The sequence below is a fragment of the Xenopus laevis genome, chromosome 2L (genome assembly GCF_017654675.1).
Source record: "Xenopus laevis strain J_2021 chromosome 2L, Xenopus_laevis_v10.1, whole genome shotgun sequence".
Taxonomy (NCBI): domain Eukaryota; kingdom Metazoa; phylum Chordata; class Amphibia; order Anura; family Pipidae; genus Xenopus; species Xenopus laevis.
This window is the reverse complement of record NC_054373.1, coordinates 91,580,051-91,597,674: the sequence shown is the minus strand read 5'-3', so window position 1 is coordinate 91,597,674 and position 17,624 is coordinate 91,580,051. Positions and strand designations below refer to the sequence as shown.

General features: G+C 37.9%; 1 protein-coding gene across 3 annotated transcripts in view; it reads left to right on the top strand.

Annotated features, from left to right (window-relative positions):
* The window catches only part of LOC108708254 (CUB and sushi domain-containing protein 2-like), a 591,784-nt gene that overhangs the window by 553,565 nt on the left and 20,595 nt on the right, over positions 1-17,624 (top strand). For all 3 annotated transcript variants that reach the window (XM_041582174.1, XM_041582173.1, XM_018246760.2), the window contains 10 exons: positions 3-191; positions 945-1,091; positions 2,895-3,083; positions 4,254-4,439; positions 4,523-4,717; positions 5,485-5,658; positions 10,018-10,191; positions 11,689-11,862; positions 13,282-13,470; positions 16,292-16,465. In XM_041582174.1, coding sequence (XP_041438108.1) covers positions 3-191; positions 945-1,091; positions 2,895-3,083; positions 4,254-4,439; positions 4,523-4,717; positions 5,485-5,658; positions 10,018-10,191; positions 11,689-11,862; positions 13,282-13,470; positions 16,292-16,465 — 1,791 coding nt within the window. The remainder of the gene's footprint in view (positions 1-2; positions 192-944; positions 1,092-2,894; positions 3,084-4,253; positions 4,440-4,522; positions 4,718-5,484; positions 5,659-10,017; positions 10,192-11,688; positions 11,863-13,281; positions 13,471-16,291; positions 16,466-17,624) is intronic.

The following is a 17,624-nucleotide window of genomic DNA, read 5'->3' as shown; positions in this document are numbered from 1 at the left end:
AGTACACTGCCCAGACAATGATATTCTGACGGACTCTACAGGAGTGATTCTCAGCCAGAGCTTTCCAGGAACATATCCTCATTTTCAGACCTGCTCGTGGCTCATCAAAGTAGAGTCTGGGTACAATGTGACACTCAGTGTGGAGTACTTCTTGAGTGAAAAGCAGTATGATGAGTTTGACATCTTTGATGGTGAGAAGATGGTGATAATTTGATGTTGTGAATTCTTTATAATTATCAAATGATGGGTCATTAACACACCTGCACCATTGTCGGAAAATATACTACATTTTTATAACAATATACTTTTCCACAAAAGTCTTTATAGGTCTGTTTTGTTTTCTGCCACACCAAAACCTCAGAAGCCATGTGTTTTTTTTAGAGTTCTGTGATTTTATTTGATCTGCCTCATATAGATATCCTATGTTTTCCGCTCTAAATTAGAATAATACTCATAATTCAAGCCCTCGTTGTAGTAATTATAAAAGAGCCTCAGATAACTGATCCTACTGTGCATACAGTATTTTGAGATATATGCTCCAATATTTAGAATTCCTGTGATAAAGCAAGGCAGATACCAAATACTCCCATGACTACCAGGGAATATAATAGGAAGTGGTCAGAAATGATATTACATAATGTATTGCTTTCAAATACATGTAAATTCTTGTATTCTGGCAACAATATCCCTTTAAAACATTACAACTATATTCAAACACGGTTTTGGTTGCTACCTCCTCTGGAAATATATCTTCACTTCTAAGTGTCGCTTTTAACAGTTGGATAGATAAAACACCTGACAGGTGAAAATCCTAAACTCACACAGTCTACAGATCAAAATCAAAGATCAGTTCTGTCTGAATGATACAACCGTTTTTCTTCATATAAATAATTTTCTGTATTGTCCATCTTTTCATGTTCTCTAAGTACAGAATCTGTTTTTAGGTCCGTCAGGTCAGAGCACGCTGCTACTATCCCTGAGTGGAAACTACTCTGCACCACTGACCATCACAAGCTCTGGGAATAAGGTGCATTTGCGCTGGACATCTGACCATGCTTACAGCAGGAAGGGTTTTAAGATCCGCTACTGGGGTAAGACTGGAGATGGACAGTGGAAGTATAAATGATTAAAATGTTTTTCTTCTTTGGTAAAAAAAAACATTTTCTCACTGTCATGTTCCCAAACATTAATCACCAGAACCACAATGCCCTGGGAGGGTTCAGGTGATTATCTTTAAAGTCAATGGAGGGATCATTCCAAGCATTCTGGCACCCATCTGAGAAGCTGGAAATTGTACAGGCAGCAAACTGCCCAGAATCACCCCGTGTGCCAGATTTCCAAGGGATTGTTGTTCTTTTCCCCCAACTGCTAGCAGCTATATCTATTTAACATTTAATACATATACTCCAAACAGGAACCTGTATATTTCTCTTACCCCAAAGGTAATTAATGTTGTTATTTGATATCTCTTCTGTGCTAAATTTACATAAACCAGTATCACAAAACATAACATCATAAACCAAGAAAGACAAGAAAACTCTGCAAGCATTACCATTTCCACAGGGAGGATAATTAGTCTTTGAGTGATAAGCAGAAAAACAAGCATTAAAGGGCAAATCAACCCCAAAATAAAAATTTGCCCAATAGAAGAAAACATAATTTCAAGGAACTTTCCAATATACCGTTATTAAAAATGTTCAGTGCTCTTCAAGTTATTTGTTAAAACAATTGCGATTGAAAGCAGCATTTGCTTAACTCCTGGTTGTTACTTTTTAAACAATGTTGCAGAAGACTTAGTTCCCCAGCAAGGACAGGTCTGCATTGTCTTACATTGTATCAACAGTTTCAGCCATCACGGAAAAGAAAAGAAAGGGACCGACAAACACTGCCTTCAACAGCAATAAATATACAAATAACTTAAAAACCAAAGAAAATGTATAATAAATGTATCTTGCAAAGTTGCGTAGAATTAGGTTCTCTTTTATTAGGCAAATATTTATTTTGGGATTGCTGTTTAAAATGCCAACAATCTATGGTGCTAATGACATACCCAACCTGAGCACATGGTAGTCACTGGGGGCTATTTTACTAACTGGACACAGCAACCAATCACATATTTGCTTTCAGTATTCTAACTACAGCACACTATTCAAAGTGTATTGCTAAGTTTGTGCTTGAGTTTACTGCAGCGGGACAAATTTGCCCAGTGTGATAAATAAGCTCCTTTGACTTTTCAGAGCAGCGTCAGACTGGGGGACCCAGGGCCCACCGGGGCTGCTGCTTCAGGGCCCCCCACACACCCACAGGCCCCCCAGCCACAAAGCCTCCTCTGCTGCTTCCAGTTCAAGCCCCAAAACCCCACCTAGCCCCCTGCGCGTACCTTTTCTTCTTGCAGCCAGTAGGAAGGTTGGAATCAGCAGCAGCACAGGGAGCAGGTCTGACAGGGTCAACAGGCCCACCGGGTTTTTTCCTGGTGTCCCACTGGCACAGTCCGACCCTGTTTCAGAGCAACTAGGAGTAGCAAGAACACCATCTTTTTTAAAGCATTAAAGCTGAAAAAGGTAAATAATGATAACACATAAAAATGTTAATGTTCCTACCCAAATAATAAAGTAAGTAAAAGATCTAAGCCTTTGATTGCCCCTGTAATATTATAGGCAGTCAGGTGTGTCTGATGGCATATGAAGGCTGAACTAATTAGTTCAGTTGAGTAACATTAGGTGGCTATGACTTGAGATTAGCAAACTTTTTCAACTAATGCAGTGTTGTGGTGAAATTTGAGGTTTTGGCAGTGGTAATGATTTTCACAAACTGCAAGAATTCATCATATTTTCTTTTCCCTTAAGAAAAACCATCACTTTTTCATTTTTTTTTTTGTCTGTATTTGTTTTTAGCACTCTACTGTAGTCTCCCACGGCCACCTCTTCATGGCAATGTGCTGGGACCAGTCATCAACCCACCAGGAGGAGTTGTACGGTTTAGCTGTGATCCTGGATTCCGGCTGATCGGAATGAACACAGCAACTTGCTTACGGCGACCTCAGGGCTATTATGACTGGAACTCTGAAGTACCATTGTGCCAAGGTGAGTGAAAAATGACGACATGAATATGCCACACTATGCATAGCTCAGTTTAGCAAATGTCCATTAGACAAATAAATGGAACAATTGAGGAAAACATTGATTATATATATATATATATATATATATATATATATATATATATTTGTACAGTAACATTTTCAAATATTATTTGGATTACTTGGCTGAATGATTCCTGATATAGAATTAAATAGTCTATATAGTGACTTAGAAAACTCCTGCCAAGTTTGGCACTGTGCTCTTTTAAAGCAGCTTGTGGTGCAGTTCTTCTTTTGCTTCTGTTGCCGTTTAAAATTGAAACTCAGCACGATTTGCAGTCTAGACTCTGCAATTTCTTTCCCCTCTCTCCTCACAGCCAAGCTGACACTGTCATAATTATCATTTCAGCTGGAGGCCTGAGGTGTCCCCTTCCCAAATCCAACTACTAAATTACCTGCCACCACAAAGTGCCTACCTCCTTCTCACCAGGCCCTTGGTTTCTAGGGCCTGCCACACTGTTAGGAAGTAATTGCACACTGGCCTCTCTGAGAAGTACATGTATTTAATATATGTGAGGTTACAGTTATAACTTGTTTTCAGGTCAATCTCCATTTCATGTTGTGAAAGCTTGACTCTTAAACCCTTTGTCTTTTGACAGAATAACATTTCTTGTTTTCTTATGTGGTAACAAGGTGGCAACAAGTTGCCCCAGAGCAGTAATCCAAGAGGATACATGCATTTTTTGCACTAGATCAGAGTTTTTCAGACTTTCTTGGTTCAAACCCAACATTTGGTCTGTCCCCTCCCTTTTTTTTCATAACAACTTAAAGATATACAGTATGCCAACATTTATTTATCAGAATCTCCTGGGCAGTCAATAAATACAGTATCTAATCCAAATCTTAGTCTAACTGAGCTTTAATTTAGGTTTTCAGGACTATCTATTAGAACAAATGAGCATTTTATATTTTACCTTGCCTGGACTTCAGACTAGGCTACCACAACTAAGGCTCTAGTCCCCCCCCCCCCTCCCCAGGAGAGCAGCCCCATAGTTCAGAGACCAATATAGAAAACTAATAGCTATTTCTATATAATTCCTGTGTTGGCTTGAGTGTCCAAAAGGATTCATAGGTAAGATAAACCTTTCTTTTTTTTCTCTGCATCTTCACCCAGCCATGTTCTGTGGAGTGCCTGCCTCTCCCAAAAATGGAGTTGTTTTTGGCAAGGAGTACACTGTGGGCACAAAAGCTATGTATGAATGTGATGAGGGGCACCACCTCTTGAATCCTGAAGATGCAGTGGCAGAGTGTCTACCCTCTGGTCACTGGAACAATGGAAACAACCCCCCACAGTGTGTGGGTGAGTATCCCTCTAAACATACATCCTAACATTTTGTGTTTCACAGAGACAATTAACTATTTCATTTTACCTTTCCATCCTAGCTGTTACCTGCCCTGAAATCAGCAATCTAAATACTGAGCATGGTCGCTGGCGTATCATTCACAAATCAAACTATCACTATGGAGCTGAGCTCATGCTAATATGTGACCCAGGATTTTACTACATGGGGACCCGCATCATTCGCTGCCAAGCCAATGGGACATGGAGTGTGGGGGAGGCCACACCTACTTGTAATAGTAAGACCCTATTAATTTTGTTGTAATTACATTTACGAGAGGTAATACAAGATGACACAATTATGTGATTATATTACTGAACAATAAACCACCAATATAGTGAAATTAATGAATGTAAATAAATGTATTCCAATCATCCATAGACTCACTGGTCAGCAGTTAAGCTAAAGGCAAACAGGCACTTCTGAATAAAAGATAGCTTGCATTCCCTGTTCACATACTATTTTGGATGGCACACTTTAAATGAAAAATGAAAAATATGAATTCAATAAATATGGCTTGTGGTGAACATACTTTTTTTTTGTTATTTCTTGAACTAAACAGGACAAACAGAGATACTAAAGGTACTCAATATTTGGTAATTGCAAGACAGATAATTTGATTACCAGTGTACAGGTAATGCCCTTGCATAATGAACGCTGTTTATCTACCTTGCAAGGATCAAACATGGAGTAGGTTCAGTTTTCCTGCTTATCTCAAAAAAATAACGAAAACCATAGATTTTTCATGATTTAAAACAGTAGGCAAAAAGTATGTTCAGCACAAGCCCTATTTATTCCACTCATGTTGAACAAGTATTTCAGGTATCAGTCCTACATCTGAACAGAGAATCCAAGTTACTGTTATAATGTGATTGAATAAGCTGTTAAATGCCTAGTTTTGTTCCACTTTGCATTCACTGGCTTCTAAGAATGTGATAATAGGTGATCAGTGTTTATCACTGTTAAAATAGAATGTTCACAATATACCTATTCCTTGCCTTTCAGTTATTTCCTGTGGGGAGCTACCCACTCCTGCCAATGGCAACAAAATTGGCATGTTAACTCAGTATGGGGCAACTGCCATCTTTGCATGTAATAGCGGCTACACCCTTGTGGGGTCACGGGTACGAGAATGCATGGCCAACGGCCTGTGGAGTGGGCAAGAGGTTAAATGCTTGGGTGAGTATAAGTTTAAAGTAGATTTTTATTACAAGGGAAAATTTAGTTTGTGAGCATCTATTTAAAAAATATCAGGGCTTTACGTGTCTTTCTGTATTTTAAAGCGAAAGGCACAAAATAGATTGAGTATTTCTGTCCATTTGAGTTCACCATGCTATCGCTTGAGACACATCAGTACACATGTATACAGACCTGCATTTATGATTTGGGCACCCCTAGGCCAGAGGGTCCTGCAACTGCTCCTCACGTCCACAACTCCCCCCCCCTCATGCATGCACAAATGTATCCTGATGGACCATTGGGGATTAGGCACACAGGAGATTTAAAGAGCTGTCAAATCTCCTATGTATTGCTGTGCTTTTGAAGAAAAAATTAGGATGCAGCTGGGGGGTATGCCACCCCTATAATATTGCCACCCTAGGCTCAGGCCTTTCTGGTCTTTTCATGTATACTGAACTAATCTATAGATAGTTATGCTACATGCACCTGTTTCAGCATGTATATTTCATATGCTATGGTTTTGAAGAGATGAGCTGGCAACAATATCTATCCCAAGATCTAGAACAACATATATATTTTATTCTCAACAAAGGGGTCGAACAATTCACACTAAGGCCGAGAATAAAAAAAAATCCCAATTATCCTATTCATCTGTTGATTTTAATTTCTGATGATTAAATATTATCCTCTTTTGCACCTATGCTGACCTAAGTGAAAAATGTATTGCTTTGCTTGAAATGTCTTCTCAGGCATTTCTTACTTCGAGCTCCAGCTAGGTTATTGGTCCCATTTGTGACACATTGCTATCATAGGTCAGCCGTTTGAGACCCAAAGGGCACTTAAATGATTACTGGAAGAAGTTTACAGTGCCAGGGTGGCTAGTAGAACAAATATATTAAGTTTCCTGCAGTATAAAGTACAAATATAAAATCAATATGGTGCACACAATGACAAGCTTGGGAGTTAGAAGTTTTCAGGACACGGAGATCCACTATGAAAAGCAATGCATAACATTTTTCTGTATGACTAGATTGATGCGTAATCTCAAAGCACCATGGGAAATTATATAAAATTAGTCTCTGTAGTTAATACAAATGCACATTTTACTTGTATCATGGCATTTGTGCTATTTGTTCTGCAATGTAATTGTTAGTGTTTATCTATTATTTCAGTTTGATGTCTTTGAAAGAAGTGCTTGCTTACTTTGCCTAGATCTATCAATTCTTTATTAATTTGCTTTTCTGTGTACATAAGACTTGTCAAAATACATATCGGGGATTAAGAAGAAAGTACAGTGTGTGACTTACACATAAGAGACAAGTTTCCAGATACCTCATCTGAAATTCCTCATCTGAAACACTTATTGATCTGGAAGCAAAGTCTACATAAGGACTATTCAAAGCGAGTGTGGAGTTTTTGTGGCTAAAACCAATTTGCACTCCAAGCCTCCACTGAAGTGGTGTAAAGGTCACTGTCATTGAACACTAGAGCAATGGAAACACATAATCTGAAGTGATAAATGGCATATTTTCATGCATGCATATTTTTGACAATAAACCTTAGTGAAAGAAGAATAGTGATCTGGAGCTATTATCTATGGTTTGGACTAGGACCCCTGGCTCAATAAAAAAAAAAGAATTAAGACTACAGCCTAAAATGACATTATTGACAATTCATTGCTTTTACTTTGTAGCAACAGTTTTAGGAAGACCCTTTTTCTGTTTTAACACCAAAGTGCTCCCATGCACAATGCAAGCCCCATATCACCTTTTATAACACTGTTACACTGGCACTGATACACTGCAACACGGAAAGTTATAGTACAGGTATAGGATCCCTTGTACGGACACCGATATCCAGAAAGCTCCGAATTACGGAATGGCTGTCTCCCATAGACTCCATTTTATCCAAATAATCCAAATTTTTAAAATTGATTTCCTTTTTTTCTGTAATGATAAAACAGTAGCTTGTACTTGATCCCAACTAAGATATAATTAATCCTTATTGGAAGCAAAACCAGCCTAATGGGTTTATTTAATGTTTAAATGAATTTCTAGTAGACTTAAGGCATGAAGACCCAAATTACGGAAAGATCCGCTATCCGGAAAACCCCAGGTCCCGAGCATCCTGGATAACAGGTCCCATACCTGTACTAGTAACAGATGTTATAAGGAACCTGTGTGTGTCATTTCTATCCTAGGTATCAGCCTTTATCAGCCTCTTAAACTCCCATTGTCTCTTATAAATTTGGCAATTCATTTTTTCCCAATATTACAGATCTCTTTGTGGGCAGTATGTATGTATAAAAGGTATTGTCTCCATCTTTTTATTAACACGTGGAAAAATAAGATCTCTGGCTGCATCCCTCTTTTGTTGGACACATCTACTGGCTTCACTGATAACACAAGTATCATATCTTCTCACTACAATCTCCTACAATTCAATATGTCAGCTGCTCTTATTATACGTTTAACATGTAACATCTAACTGTATGTTATAGATTATTTCTAACAGGGGGATGGTAACTATAACCACTAAACCTGTGATTACTATATATAAATGTTCAATCAAAATATGCCACAAAAAGATTGGCATATGAGGGAGCTACAGTATGTTAGATCCTTTGGCAGTTCTTTGAAAGGAGAGGAGACGTTGTCGTAGGTTATCCGCCCGCCGGTGAAGCGACAGCAAGTCCGCTCTGGCTGCGGTGAAGTATGGCAGTTCTTTGGCATTGTTCATAAAAGATTGAACCATACAAAAAGTAATTTTTTGAAAGGTGAACCCAACTGAGCACCTGTGGGATGAACTTGAAGTCAGACTGTGAACCAGCCCTGTACCCCAACATTAGTACCAAACAATACTAATGCTCTTGTGGCTGAATAGAATTAAGTCTAAGCCATCAATGATGTTCCAAAGTCTAGTGGAAACGCTTCCCTGTAAATTAGAGGTTGTTATAGCCCAAAGGGTGCACCAAATATTAATACCCTTGGTTTGGAAATGAGATGTCAGACAGGCAATTGTCAAACATATAGTAAATGTGCTGAGCAAGCAACATACTGCATTAAACAGGAGAATAAAAACAATGGTCTAACCTATGCTTTCTGCAAATGGTATTACATCAGTCTGTCCATTTTTAAAAGTTTATAAAACTCATACACACAGAGAGCTTTGTCACTTAAAAAATGATGACATTATTTTTTAGTGTCTCTGATTCAGTATTCAGAATTTCTGCTGAGAAATGCAAGAAGAGCATCCAAGTGCCAAGTACAGCAGAGATCTGCCGTTAAAGACAGCCACAGATTCTGTGATAAATATCTGCTTAATATACTGTGGGATGCCTGTCTGCCAGTTTCAATTGTTTAGCACAAATACACTGTTTGGAAGTGTGTATACATTTCAGATTAATGGAGTTTGTTTTGTTATAGTCCATAGAAAATGACTGGAAAAATACTTAGAAAAGAATTATGAACAAATTATCCGGTATGATATTACAAAGGTCTTTATATTTTTCTCCTATTGAATTATCTGTGAGTCTTACATGAGACTTTAATGGAGGGTTTGTCATGGAAATAGTGTTGAGACATTGAACTGATATGACTTGAAAAGACTGAGATTCAGGGTGATAGCAACAAATATACTAGCAGAGAATCTTATAAGTTAAGTTGAAAAATATCACTGTGTGTCGGGTTTAAAGCTTTGGTCAAATATTTACTAAGTAGTTTCTATGTGATCCAAGAAAACTAGAAAACCCTTAGTAGCTGACACAAAATTGTCTTAGAATGCATATGTATTAATACCAGCAACCACATTTTTCTACGTAACCCTCACAACAAGCTAGGGACGTTATAGAAAACAACCATCTGCCTCCCACCTATCTTCCCTTATGTATGCAACACTATTGAGTAAAAAACAAATCTCTCCATAGCATACAAAGGAACCATGCACTAATAGGTTTTTGCACTTGTCCTTGCTTCATTCTTGGCAAATGCACCCAAAAACCTATTTCTTTGGTTTTCATGTAATGCCCTCAATATCTTTTTAAATGTAAATTAGGTGATCATATCCCTATTTATTTATTTCCTGTATTGTTTATTTTATTAATGAAGAGTAGCTATGTGATAAATACTCCAGGTGCAGCATGGGTGCATTGCATGGGTACTACTATACTTTTCTCTTATGTGTCTATACTATTTTTAATAGAGGAAAATATTAATGTTTATTGTTAAAATATTACAGTACCTGTATCTGTCTAATAAAACAAATAGAGACTACTGTTTGTGCCGTGTATGGCTTTGCATTTAAGATCAGAGATGTTCCAGATACTCACATAAACCCTTAATCTCTTTATATTTCACACAGCTGGACATTGCGGTACCCCAGAACCTATTGTTAATGGACTGATTAATGAGCAAAACTACAGTTACAGAGACAGTGTGGTATATCAGTGTAATAGTGGTTTCAGACTGATTGGAATGTCTGTGAGAATATGTCAGCAGGACCATCTTTGGTCAGGGAAAGCACCCATCTGTGTGCGTAAGTATCTAGTACTAGGAGACAAATTGTTTCTGGTGAAGGAAGATGGAGGGTGAGTTCTGGTATAATAGTTACACATTATTTTTATCAGGGGGCACACCTGTCTTGCACAATCAACCTGCTTCACAGCAAAAACAGGGGACAGGAGATATGTTTCCCTATAAAGTGTAGACCACTCCATGACTGTGAAGCAGTTAAGACAATGGTGACATGATGTGTTTTGTCGCCCAGGCACTTTGCATCTACTTAGATGATGTTCATAATGCCTACCCTCCTTTCACTTAAGTGGTAATTTCCTAAAACTGCATGGTAGACTTTGTTGACAGGCAATTTAGTCAGTGTTTTTGGACAATAATCACATGTCAAGAATGTGCACTAGCCACTTTCAGGGATTTTATTGCCTGTTCACAATTAGATGGTTGCTCCTATTACTCAAACTGTACTTGAACAGTAAATGCTAACTGTAAATTGACTGATTATTTTAAGTTGGTAGGTTTTATTAATTTAAAGGAGAACTAACCCCTCAATAAGAAAAGCCCCATCTACTACCCTAGATAGTCCCCCTCCCTGCTTCCTACCCTCATACTGCATTATTCCAGAAAGGGCCCCTGGTCAGCATGCTCACTTATTTATGCAGAGTAGCGGAGCTAATGGGCGCCATCTTCCAGGTCTTCGGTCTCCTTCAGACTGCACTATGCATGTAGGAAGCAGGAAAGGGAAATCTATCTATGGTAGTAGATGGGGCTTTTCTTATTGGGGGGGGGGGGGGTAGTTCTCCTTTAAGGCTTCTGTTAGGATGCTTCCAGCCAGGACAGGGTTTCATTGCTGGATGGCTTCGTACAATCAGTTTTGAGAGGAAGTTTCTTATAGTTCCTGCCCCTGGTCACTCCTTATCTAGGCATACAGGTTCTTTCTGTGAGTTAGGGTGTCCCAGCAATCTAATTAGAGTGTTATGATCTAGCAATTGTGTTTCCTGCAGGGATTGCTAGTAAATGAATAATCAGGATACAGACCTGGTCATACATGAATTATCAATTATTAACATAGAACCAGGTATTTTAGAAGCTCAAAATCAGAAAAGCCACAATTGCTAGATCACAACACTAACTAGATTATTGAAACACCCTAACTCACAGAAAGAACCTGTTTGCTCAGGCAAGGAATGGGCAGGGACTGTAAGAAACCTCCTTACAAAGCTGATTAGAGGAGACCGGAAAGCAATTAACCGCTGTCCTAGCTGTTGTTGTTTCTTGTGAGAAATCAGGAAAGCTTCTAGAATATGCAACTAGAAGTGTCATGTGAAACATTCAAACAGGATCCCTGCCTGACAGAGTTTAAAGTATAAGTAGGTAGGTAACTTACATACACAAACATGAGGTTAATAAGTATTTTTGGGAAGTCCATATGGATGAGGCAGTGATGTTAACAGCAGTCTATGTATGCCTGACTTGCATATCTGTCATGTCTGAATTTCCCCACATTTCATATTTTTTACAGCAATTACCTGTGGCCACCCTGGTAATCCTGGAAATGGTATAACCCAGGGATCCCAATTCAATTTGTATGATGTGGCGAAATTTGTGTGTAATACGGGGTATACCCTAGAGGGAGCAATGCAAGCCCAGTGCCAACCCAATGGACAATGGAGCCATTCAATGCCAACATGTCGAAGTAAGAATGTTTTGTGTCAAAAAACAATGCTTACAAAACAATATACATACAGTCTAAGTAAAGTTAATAACTTCCCACGAATTACTCAGCTCCACATGAATTAAACAACTTCAACTGTGAAATGGAGTTCTGCAACTTCACGCTGTCTTTAAAGGAGAAGGAAAGCTACAGAGACAGTTTATTGCCAATAGATTAGCAACAATAGTGAAAACTATGAGACTTTATTTATTCTGTAGAATGTTTTACCATACCTGAGTAACAGCTCTAGAAGCTCTCTGTTTGTTTAGAATATTAGCTTGGTGTGACATCACTTCCTGCTTGAGTCTCTCTCTGCTCACTGATAGCTCTGGGCTCAGATTACAGCAGAGAGGGAGGGGGAGAGAAGAAGGAGGGAGGGGTAGAGGGCAGAAAGGAGAATACTGAGCATGCTCAAGCCATGGAGGTTTAAGATGAAAACAGGAAGTCTGATACAGAAGCCCATTTGTAACAATAGAGGGAAAGAAATGCTGTGTTTCTTTTGACAAAGGAGCATTACTTTGAGGGTTTACTGATGTATTTATATAGAGCTTTCTGATAAAGCTTACTTGATTCTTACCTTTTATTCTCCTTTAAAGTATAGTTACTGTATTACAAAAAATATATTTTAGACTGAATAATAGTTACCATATAGAAATCCTTGTATATTCCACATATGGACAACAATAATTTATATTTCACATTAGATGTGATGCAGTTCATATGCTCTGCAACACTGAGCAATGTATATGAAATAAAGTAAAAACATCCCTACTAAATGGATATTTAATGCAAATGTTTCCATTTTCTGCATGAGAACTTGGACAAATATGTTGAAATATGCAGAGTGAATTATTAATGCTGCATGTTAAATGTACATTCTGCATGTTATTGGATCTGCAGATTTTAAAAACAAATCTTGTAAATATTCTGTACAAATTTAATGATTTAGTGTACTGTACTGTACTACCATTTTGGTGTTTAGTTAAAGGGATCCTGTCATCATGACTTGGGGCAGCTGGGAAATTGACAATATGTCTAGCCCCATGTCAGGTTTTCAAAATTGAATATAAAAAAATCTGTTTGATTTCAGTGCAGAATTTTGCTGGAGCAGCACTATTAATTGATTCATTTTGAAAAAAATGTTATACTTTTGACAGTATCCCTTTCAGTTAAATCAAGTGGCCCATACTGTACATGGGCTCATAGCTGATGGATTTTGTAGCTAGCAATAAAATGACTGGCTCTGTAGGGGTAGATTCATCATTTCATGTTGATCTTCTTATATCTGTTACTTTCTTCTCTTCTTCCTCTAACTCTATCTAATATTATCTCTAAAAACACTCACGGCCTACCTCCTTCTCATATCCCTTTCCTCCACCACTCATCTCTTTTTCCATTTAGTCCTCAACTGTACAGATCCAGGCCACATTGAGTATGGACTTAGGCGAGTGCTGCAGAAAGGTCCAGACCGATTCAGTTTTGGAACCTCTGTAACCTATGAGTGCAGCCATGGCTATTACCTGATGGGAACACATGTTCTTTCATGTCAAGGTGATGGCACGTGGGACCGAGCCCTGCCTCAATGTCTGTGTAAGTAGCATATTCTAGAACATGACAATAAGAAAATCTATTTGGTTTTAATGGTAGAAGAGATTACTCATTTTTAAAATAAGTTCTAAATTTTGTAAATTTTGCAAATACGATTGCTTTCTGAAATATAACCAATGCTGCCTGTGGGTTTATTTATAAGGACAAATAGATTTGTTGCTAATGGATTTTATTGCCACTGTTTTCTTTGTGAAACACAGAGCTTTAGTTTCATTTTACAATCATAATCAGGGCTGCCATCAGGGGGGGACAGGGTGGAGAGTTGTAGGGGGCCCTGAGGGTAAGGGGGGCCCAGCCACGCCACACTTACTTGATTAGCTAGGCCCCCATCTTTGTGAGAGCTGCTGACTTTGGGAAGGCATGGACATTTAAGGGGCCCTGGCCACCAATTTTCTTATAATGTGGGGGGGGGGGGGGGGGGCTGGCCACCAATTTTTTTTCTCATGTGGGGTCCTAGCCACCAATATTTTTTAATGGGGGGCCCTGGACACAAATGTTTTTGTATGGGGGGCCCTGACCACCAATATCTTTTTATTTTTTTAACATGTGGGAACCCTAGCCACCAATATTTTATTTGTTTTTTTTACTGTGTGGTGGGGGGCGGACCTGTGGGGTGGCGAGGGCGGACCTGTAAGTGGGGCTTGCGGTGGGCGCAACCCAGGGGGCCCAGGAAATTTTGTCGTATGGGGCCCTGTGATTTCTGATGGCGGTTCTGATCATAATACAAATTCTACTACACATACTTTTATGGGTCCTGTCTATTTACTCTTGGTCCTACTCTTTATTGTGTGAATTGGGCCTGGCCACATTAGCATTCTCTAGCTAAGAAAAGATGGAAAGCAATTCAAAGGAGGTGAGCTAATACCATCAGTGTGTTAAGCATGGCCTCTCTGTACAAAAGAAACATTATTATTGCAATTCAGCTGATCACAAGAAAGTTGCAGAAAACACATTTTTGTTGCCACATTTATTCCATAATAAAGAACATACAGTAATCTGTACACTTCTCACCACACCTTGTCAGGTGAACTTGATCTGTTTACCTTACATTCTACATATGGAACATTGATTTCTCACTGAAACATTTTTTGTGAATAGTGACCAAAAGTTTCATTTTTGGGGTAACCCATGTGATTGGCAAACAGGTCAAACTGTTAAATATTGTAAAGTTTGATCACTCAGATGGGTGTTCATATTTCAATAACCTGCTCACCGCAGACTAGATTTTCTGTCTGGATAGACAATACTGCCTAATATTATTCTTTAAACCTGTAGATGCCAGTATGGTCATGTAGAAAGGCTGAAATCAACCTTATTAACCATATTGATCCATCTATCCATATACCTTAACCAGCTGTCCCCTTTTTATTTAGAAGCTAAGTTATATGTTGTTTAAAAGAAAACTATACCCCCAAAATGAATACTTAAGCAACAGATAGTTTATATCAAATTAAGTGGCATATGAAAGAATCTTACCAAACTATTATATATTTTTAAGTAAAAACTGCACTTTTACATCTCTTGTCTTGAATCACCATTTTGTGATGGTCTCTGTGCTGCCTCAGAGATCACCTGACCAGAAATACAGCTCTGACTATAACAGGAAGAAGTGTAGAAGCAAAAGACAGAACTCTGTCTGTTAATTGGCTCATGTGACCTAACATGTATAGTTTATTTGGTGTGTTTGCGTGGGCCGTAAATCATACGATACTGGGGGGTGGCCCTTATTTTTTAAAATGGCAATTATCTATTTAGGATTACCCAATGGCACATACTACTGAAAAGTATATTATTATGAACATGGTTTATTAACATGAAGCAGGATTTTGCATATATTTGCCAATATCTTTTTATAGAGACCTACATTGTTTGGGGGGGGTATAGTTTCCTTTAGGAGATTTATTACACTAAGGGGTTTATTTAGCAAAGGTCGAATTGTAGAGCTTTGTGAGCTTGTTTAGAACTCGAATGAACTCACAACTTAAATGGTTTTTAATTTAAGACAAAAACTTGAATGTAAAAAACTCGAATCAGTGTAGTTGAGGTCACCAACTTGAATACTTGAATTGATTTGAGTCTTCGCGAAAAATCAATTGAATTTTTGGGTTAAATACAACTCTGCCTTTAAAGGGATGGTTCAGCTGTGAGTTAACTTTTAGTATGATGTAGAAAGTGATATTCTGAGACAATTTGCAATTGGTTTTCGTTTATTATTTTTTGTGGTCTTTGAGTTATTTAGCTTTTTATTCAACAGGTCTCCAGTTTGAAATTTTAGCAGTCTGGTTGCTAGGGTACAAATTACTCTAGCAACCATGCATTGATATGAATAAGAGACTGGAATATGAAAGATGCGTAATAAAATGTAGCAATTACAATAGATTTGTAGCCTTAGCGAGCATTTGTTTTTAGATTTGTTTTTTCCTATTTGAAAGCTGGAAAGTTTGTGAAGAAGATGACAAATCATTTAAAAAAATTAAACAAAATAAAAAATGAAGACCAAATGAAAAGTTGCTTAGAATTGGCCCATTCTATAACATACTAAAAGTTAACTTGAAGGTGTTGACTTGTAGGTGACTACTGTTACTCTAAAATAATACTGTATATTGTACTGTATGATGAAACCATTTTCAAGGCATCATGTAAGTAGTATTAGCTTACAGGTTTGTATTTATATTGTTTTTTTGTGTACAAAAATCAAATGTTTAGTAAATTCATGCTATGCAATAGAACATCTGTGGTGTTAATAAGAGTTTTTGAGCATATTCCATTTCCATTTACTTATGTTTGTCTTTGGGCTGATCAGTGGTAACCTGTGGTGCTCCTGGCCTCCCACCAAATGCTCAGATCTCTGGAAAACGATTCACCGTTGGCTCGGTAGTACAGTACACTTGTCTGGGACGCCGAACCCTCCTTGGGAACACAACGCGCACTTGCCAGCTGGATGGGCGATGGAGTGGCTTTCTGCCACATTGCTCAGGTAGGTGTTAGTGAGAACACACCATCTGCACAATCAGTTTTTACTCTGATTTACTCTGACTAAATGACTGATAAGTTATCACCATTTCTAACATCAAAAGGCATTTGTACGTAATAAATTGGAACATACTTGTATTCTATAGGAATAGCTTATTAAGACCAAAACAAATATATTATGTATTACTTGTTATGATGCTGCTAACATCACTTTGTAAGATTGGCAGTGGAACTCTTAGTAGATAGCAGGGCAGCAGTCGGAGGACTTGACAACAATAAGCCTCTATACTTGAAAAGGGTAATAAATTCATCCAGTAAAAGTAGCCTCCAGCATTCCATAAAGAAAAAGATCAGAAATGTCATTCACACTTTCCAAATTTTATAATAAAAACTCCACCCAAACAGATTTTAGCAGAGACTGACATTAACAACTGCCTTTCTCCGAACAAGACTTATTCTCTAATTTGAAAGGTGACATATAAACATGAACTTCTGAAAATAAGTTCTTGAAGGCTTTCTAAATCTTCTAGATGTAATCAGTGAAAATCTATTTACTAGGTGTTATCTTTTTGGCGTTATGTAATCTGCAGATAATGTTTCAAAGTACTTTTCTGTTTGTTGAAGATCTAGTTGCCACTGCTGTACAGATTAGAGAAGTAAATGGGCCGTCTTCTGGATATGGGATCATATATTAAAAAACAAACCTGAAGATCACTGTAATGCTATTTATTGTAGAAAAAGACTGTTTTAACAATTTTTTTCAGGAATAAAAATATTTCCTTAAATCAAGTTTACTCTGACTTCAGCTTCAACTGCCTTCAGATACTGCTCAAACTGGATTATCTGCTATCTAAATGAAAGCTTTTGGACCAAGAGGCTTTGGGTTTGGAAAGCAATTACAGAAGGTCTATGGGACAGCATACATTATTCAATCTAATCCCTTTTTTATTCACGTTTTAAAGCCTTTTGTAAGTTTTCAATTTAGATAGACTAATTGATTTGAGTCATAGATGCAATCAGTTTACTTCAATTTATTTCCCAGTGCAGCAGGTACACAGCCCAATCAAATATACTTCCCCGAGGTTACAAGTTGGCTTCTTCGATTATTGTTTTCAATATTTGAAGTCAGTTGTTAAGAGTTTGCAGATGACTTGTTACAGATG